At 68.5% G+C, this 5835-nt stretch overlaps 1 protein-coding gene across 1 annotated transcript; it reads right to left on the bottom strand.

Moving 5' to 3' along the window:
• Positions 1 to 3780: 3780 nt before the first annotated feature.
• On the bottom strand, positions 3781 to 5513 carry SLC52A3 (solute carrier family 52 member 3). Its single transcript, XM_019539817.1, has 3 exons — positions 4519 to 5513; positions 4132 to 4255; positions 3781 to 4020 (listed from the first exon to the last, which is right to left on the bottom strand). Exons 1-3 carry the CDS (start codon positions 5511 to 5513, stop codon positions 3808 to 3810), a joined length of 1332 nt encoding a protein of 443 aa, XP_019395362.1. The 3' UTR covers positions 3781 to 3807.
• Positions 5514 to 5835: the final 322 nt, after the last annotated feature.

Raw genomic sequence — 5835 nt, 5'->3', positions numbered from 1 at the left:
AGGGTGCCATGGCTTCACCCCATGCTGGAGCTCAGTCTCATCTCTAACTGGCCCTCAATCCTGGGTCTGCCCGTGGCGGGGAGAGGGCTCCCTGTACCCTGCGCTGCTCGGAGCCGGGCTCCACACACAGCCAGGGAAGCACGTGGGGATGCGCAGGAGCAGAGCCCCGGTTGTCTGGTTTAGTCGCTCCAAGGTGGCCAGAGCTCCAGCCACCAGGCCTGACCTTGGCCTTTCCCCGGCCAAGCGTGGACGTGGCCCCACTGCCTCCATCTCCCACGAGGACGACTCTTGCTGCGCGCCAGGCTCCCGCCACCTCCGCAGACCGAGCTGGAGCTCTCTCAGGCCTAGAGGAAGCCACGCTTTTGTCGGCCCCTTTGAGAGCCGCCAGCCGAGGATGCAATGAACTCGCGCGCACTTCATTATCCCTCTCCCCCGCCGCCAGGCCCACACGCCTGCTCCTCGGGCAATTCATCTTCGCAGCCCCCAGCCTCCTGGCTATTGTGTGCCTGAGGCTGGGGAAGGGTGGGGGGGTGCACAGGCGCTGGGGTCTGCTCCGTGCGATAAGGAGCAGCACAAAGTCCCTGGGCCGCAGCGCGCCCGCCTTCCCCTTTGTGCGGCGCTGGGAGAGGCCCGGCCCCTCCCCCATCTCCTGGTCCATCTGTCTGCACAGGACGGTCCCTTGGAGCATGGGGGTGATGCGGGGGAACATGCCAGGGAGCAACTGTGTGGGCTGATTGCATGAAGGCCCTGGCTCAGGGGGTCCTGATCCCCTCCAAGCTGTGCCGGGCTGAATCCTTCCAGCTCTGGGGTCCAGAGCACCCTGTAGCCCCAGCCCCTCCCTGCCTGGGATCAATGGAGAGCTCAGGGTCCTGTGATGTGGGTGGGTGGCCTGGGCTGGCACCCCTTGCATTGTCTGGCATCCATCCTGCTACCCCTATACCACGCCGGTACCCTGCCAGCAATGCAGACGTTGCCGCGCAGGCCGAGGCATTGCCAGCATGAGATGCTGGGCACTGGGGCAGGGGGCACTGGCTAGGAGGGGTGGGGTGTTGCAGCAGACATCGCTGCACATCTCTGCACACTAGTGCATGCATGTGCACGTGCCGGAGCATGCCAGGCGATTCTAACATCTTGCCCCCTGCCCAAGGCAGGCAGCTCCCCCTGCTCCAGCTGCGACGGGGGGACGGAGCCAGCGGAGGGGAGCGCTGGCCACAAGGGGCCGGGCGCCCCGCGGACAAGTGTGATTCAGAGCTGCCGACTTGGCCTGCCCTCGACACAGGCTGACTGACCGTGCAGCCTGGGGAGGGCACTCAGGCCCATGTGCACACACACGCGTGTGCATATGCTGTGCCTGAGGGCAGATGACAGTGGTTACGCAGTGGGCCTGGGCGGGGGCCAGCCTGGAGAAGCTCCAGGGCAGAGGAGCTGGGCTGGGTGGAAGGTCCAGCAGCCGAGCAGCAAAGCCCCTCAGAGAAGGGCATCACTGAGAGCTGGCCAGGAAATGCAATGCGCCTCATGCCCCCGCAGACCGAGCCAGCGCACCTGGCCCCCCATCCCTGCAATCGTGAGCCCCTCCCCTGTGCTCACTTAGCCCCATGGCTCTGCCCATTGCAAGGCCCAGCTCCAGCGAGGCCGTGGCACGAGTCAAGGAGGCATCCTCTGAGTGGTACCCAGGGCCCAGCAATGCCCAGACTGCCCCTTCTTGCACAGCGGCCCGTGGCAGGGGGATGTGGTCGCTTGCACCCCCAGCCCCAGCTGCCCTACCTGGGGGTGGCTACCGGCCCCGCTCATGCGGCTGGCAGGGGCTGGGGCTGCGTGACGCGGAGCAGGGCGGCCTGGGGAGATCCCATGGCAGGTCAGGGAGCAGGAGGGCAGCTCTGGACCTGGGCTTTGCCCCGCACCGGGAGCTCAGGAGGGAGCCGGGGCTGCCTGCCATTAGCCATTCTCTCGGCATCCTCCCCGCGGGCAGCACGGGAACAGTTGGAGCCCCTCAAAGTCGCCCGGATCTGCGTCTTTAAGGTGAAGCAGCCGGCTGTCTGGCAGCCCCCGGCCGCTCATCTCCCCGAGGTGAAACAGATTGCGAGACAAAGAGCCGGGGACAAAGACAGGGCTGCCGTGCCCCCAGGAAGGGTGGGGGTGTGCATGTGTGCACACGTGCGTGAGTTTGGGGGAGCCCCCTGAGGGGCAGCAGCCAAGCAGGGGGGCGTCCAGCACCATCACCCCACTGCATGCGCCAGGTCGTTGCCCCGAGGCTGCTGGGTGAGCTGGGTCTGGCTGCGACTTTGGGGCCCCGGCTTGCTCTGTGAGGCTCAGATGTGTCCCCCTGCCCCAAGTGCTGCTCCCCCAGCCCCCCCTCTGGGTGCGTCTCTTTGCCTCTGAGCTGCCAAGTGCCCTGTGGATGGGGAGAGGCACGAGGCCAGCCCCATCCTCCTCCTCTCTCCCCTGCTCCCCACCAGGCTGTGGGGTCCCCTGCTCCTGGTGGTGCCCTCCCTCCCTGGAGCAAGGCCTCCCTGGGTGCTCGGTGCTGCCCAGGAACAGTTGGGCTGCCAGGTGGCCTGGGGCTGGCACCGTTCCCGTGCGGGACCCCCGCCTGTCACGCCGCAGGGCGACAGCCATGCCTGGCACCTCACTTGGCAAAGGGGCTCTGGCTCCGGGCAAGATTTCCAGGGCCCCTATGCCAGGAGGGTGCCCATGAGCAAGGTGGGGGCTCCAGTCACCGCCTCCCCACCCCCACGTCCCTGGTTTTTGCAAGGGAGGGGACCCACAGCTTGCCAACCTGAGGGCCCGCGTGTGCATGTGTGCAGATGCATGTCCTGCACGCACAGGCCCCCGGGCAGAGGGGGTGCTGGGGGAGGCATTGGACCAGCTCAGCATCTCCCAGCTGCCCCCATCCCTCGCCGCCTCCTGGGCCGCTGGGCACCGTGGCAGGCAAGTCAAGGCACAGGCCTGCGTCCACACTTGGCTGCACCGTGGACCCAGGCCCCTTCCAGGCTGTGCTGGGGGTGGGGGCCGGTGCCCCCCGCAAGCAGCAGCCTGCCGCCTGCCCTGCTGTTCGCACGGTAACTGGGTCATCCCAGGCCCGGCCAGGGTTTCTGCTGGCCTCGGCCTGTGATTGACGGCATGGGAAATGCAGCTGACACCCCACCCCCTGATGGTGATTAACGCCCCCGGCCTGGGAGCGGGCAGCCTGATTGCCTGGGGGGTTGCATGAGCAACAACTGCACACAGGACAAGGTTGCCCTTCCAGGCCTGGCTCCCAGAAGGGTTAGTGGGTGCATCCACCACTGGGGCGAGGGGGCATCTTGTGTCCTTCAGTGCAGGAAGAGGGGGAAGGAACCGCGTGCCCCGTCCCCCCCGGACAGGGGGCAGCAGGGGTCAAGCCCGGTGCACGGGGCAGGGACAGGGCTCAGACATGCCATGAGCTCGGGGCTGGGCCCAGCTCTTTAATGAGAGGCCGCCACAGGTGGAGACCCCCAAGTGCATGAACGCCCCAAGGGACTTAGGCCCTTCTTCGCTCCCTCCCGGCCTCAGCTAGGAGCCACCGGGGCCTTCTCGCCGAGCCTGTGGCTCCATCTGGTGCAGCCGGGCGGCAGTGCACGAGGGGACCAGGGGTCCGGCGGCTCTTCCCTGCCCCGCACCGGCTGTGCAGCCCCGGGGAGGGCTCCCTGCGCTCCGGGGAAGCAGCCGCACCACCCCGGGCTCCGGGGGAGCCGGCGCTCGAGGGGCGCTCCGGGCTGGGGGGGGTGTCCCTTGGCATCTTCTTTGCCCTGTGCCACGGACCGCCGGTCAAGGAGATGGGGGCCCTGCTCAGGCTGGGCACTGCAGGCTGCAGTAGTCGGCGGAGCGGAAGAAGCTGTAGACGTTCACGAGGGGGAACATGAGAACCGCCCCGAGGAGGGACCCCAGCTGCTCTGTTGCCCCGTACCACACCAGGGCAGCGTGGCTGCGGCCCCGCAGGATCACCCCGGTCATCACCTTCACGTAGGACAGGGTGCCTGTGAAAAGCACCCAGCACGCGACCTGCGGGCACAGAAGGGGCACCCCTGTGGCTCTGGATAGGAGACTGGGGGGCACGCACGAGGCACCCGGGGGGGAGGCGGCGGGGAACGAGATGCTGCCACAACTACTCACGATGAGGGCAGCTCCCCAGGCCGAGCGCTGCAGGAGGGGGCAGGGGCTCATGACCGCCATGGCCATGTTGTAGGCTCCGAATCCCGTCCCAGCGACCGAGAGGGCCCCGAGCAGGGCAAGAGACCTGTGGGAGACACGCCAAGGGTGACTCCGGCTGCGTCTGGGCCCGACGACCCCCCACGGGGGGAGATGCTGGCCCGCCCGTCCCAGGGCAAGCAAGCAGGTTTGCATTAAGCCCTCCAACAGCGTAAATCCCACCGCCAGCCTGCCGCAGCTCTGCTCGCCGCGTGTGGAGCTAGGAACCCAGCAGCCCCCCAGCACTGGGCAGGGGACGCCCGTGCCCGCTGCGTCGCCCCAGCACCGGGGCAGCGGGGCCCGGGGTCGTACCTGCCGGGCAGGAACATGGCGACGGTGCAGGCCAGGGGGTTGGCCACGGCGCTGAGCGTGGCCGAGAGGTGGTAGGCCGCGTTGCCGTAGGGCAGGCAGGAGTAGGCCTGCACGGACGGCAGGATCCCGTTGGTCAGCGCGTTCACCCAGGCCACGAGCGCGTAGATGCCGGCGAGCCGGGCCTGGGAATAGGCGGCCGTGCCCGCGGCGGCCTCGCCGGGCGCTTTGCCAGCGCTGCCTGGCTTGTCCTGCCCGCCGAGCCCGTCGCCGTCCCCCGGGGAGCCGCGGAAGGAGCAGAGGGTGACGTCGCTGGGGAACAGGCTCTGCCGGGGCACGGCCCGCACTGCCGGCAGCCGCGTGAGGAAGAAGAAGGACGCCAGGCAGGCCAGCATCATGGCGGTCATCAGGAGGAAGAAGACCAGCGGGGAGAAGCGGGCGGGGGAATAGCGGGTCTCCAGGAGGACCTGGGTCCCGTTGGCCTCCCGGGTGACGTTGGCACAGTGGGTGACACCGGCGCCCTGGGCCAAGGCGATGAGGGCGGGGAGGAGCCCGCTGAGCCCCTCGCCCATGAAGAAGGTGGTCACGTAGCGGGGCTGCAGCCGGCCCAGGAAGGGCAGGAAGGTGACGGAGGAGGTGCAGTCCACCAGCGCCAGGAAGAAGGTGAGGACGAGGAAGGCCGTGCTGTGGGGGGCTCCGGCTACGTGCGTGGTGTAGCCCCACAGGAAGGCCAGCAGCAGGCAGGCCAGCGCGCCCGTGGCCACCACGGCGTAGATCACGGGCACCTCGCGCAGCGCGCTGGGCCAGAGCCGGTGCAGCAGGGTGACGGCCAGGGGCCCCACATTGGCCAGCTGGATGACCACGGTGATGTAGGAGGGCAGGTACCAGTGCTCGGGCAGCTCGGGCACCAGCAGCGGCAGCTCCACCCACAGCCCGTTGACCGCGACCCAGGAGCCGGTGCCGAAGACGCAGGCCAAGAGGTGGGTGAGCAGCGCCATGGCTCGTCCCGCTCCTGCGGAGAGGGGGCACGGGGTGAGCCCAACCCCCACCCAAAGCACTGGGGCGAAAGGGCCAAGAAAGCCCGAGTGTTTGTTGCACCCTGAACCCCCGTGGGCCACGAGGGCATCCCCCCGGGGGCATCAGAGGGGAGAGGGCACCATGCAAAAGCCTAGCCCTTGTCCCGGGTGGGGCTGGGTCTCGGCCCCTTGCAGGGTTTCTCCCAGGCTGCTGAAAGGGGGCATTGGGCTGACCCAGCCTGGCGCTGCCCGTGTCCCTGCCCCCCAGGCAAGGGGGAGCCCTTACCTCAATGCTCCCCAGAGC

Source organism: Crocodylus porosus, unplaced genomic scaffold, assembly GCF_001723895.1.
Source record: "Crocodylus porosus isolate Cpor-Errol unplaced genomic scaffold, CroPor_comp1, whole genome shotgun sequence".
Taxonomy (NCBI): Eukaryota; Metazoa; Chordata; order Crocodylia; family Crocodylidae; genus Crocodylus; species Crocodylus porosus.
This window is presented reverse-complemented; position numbering and strand designations above follow the sequence as displayed.

Bases quoted from the DNA above. Each gene is read 5' to 3' on its own strand.
- SLC52A3 (XM_019539817.1), bottom strand. From the start codon at position 5,513: ATGGCGCTGCTCACCCACCTCTTGGCCTGCGTCTTCGGCACCGGCTCC. The intron at 4,256-4,518 runs GTACGACCCCGG...TGTCTCCCACAG, and splicing joins GCCATGTTCCTGCCCGGCAG to GTCTCTTGCCCTGCTCGGGG. The intron at 4,021-4,131 runs GTGAGTAGTTGT...CTGTGCCCGCAG, and splicing joins CCTGGGGAGCTGCCCTCATC to GTCGCGTGCTGGGTGCTTTT.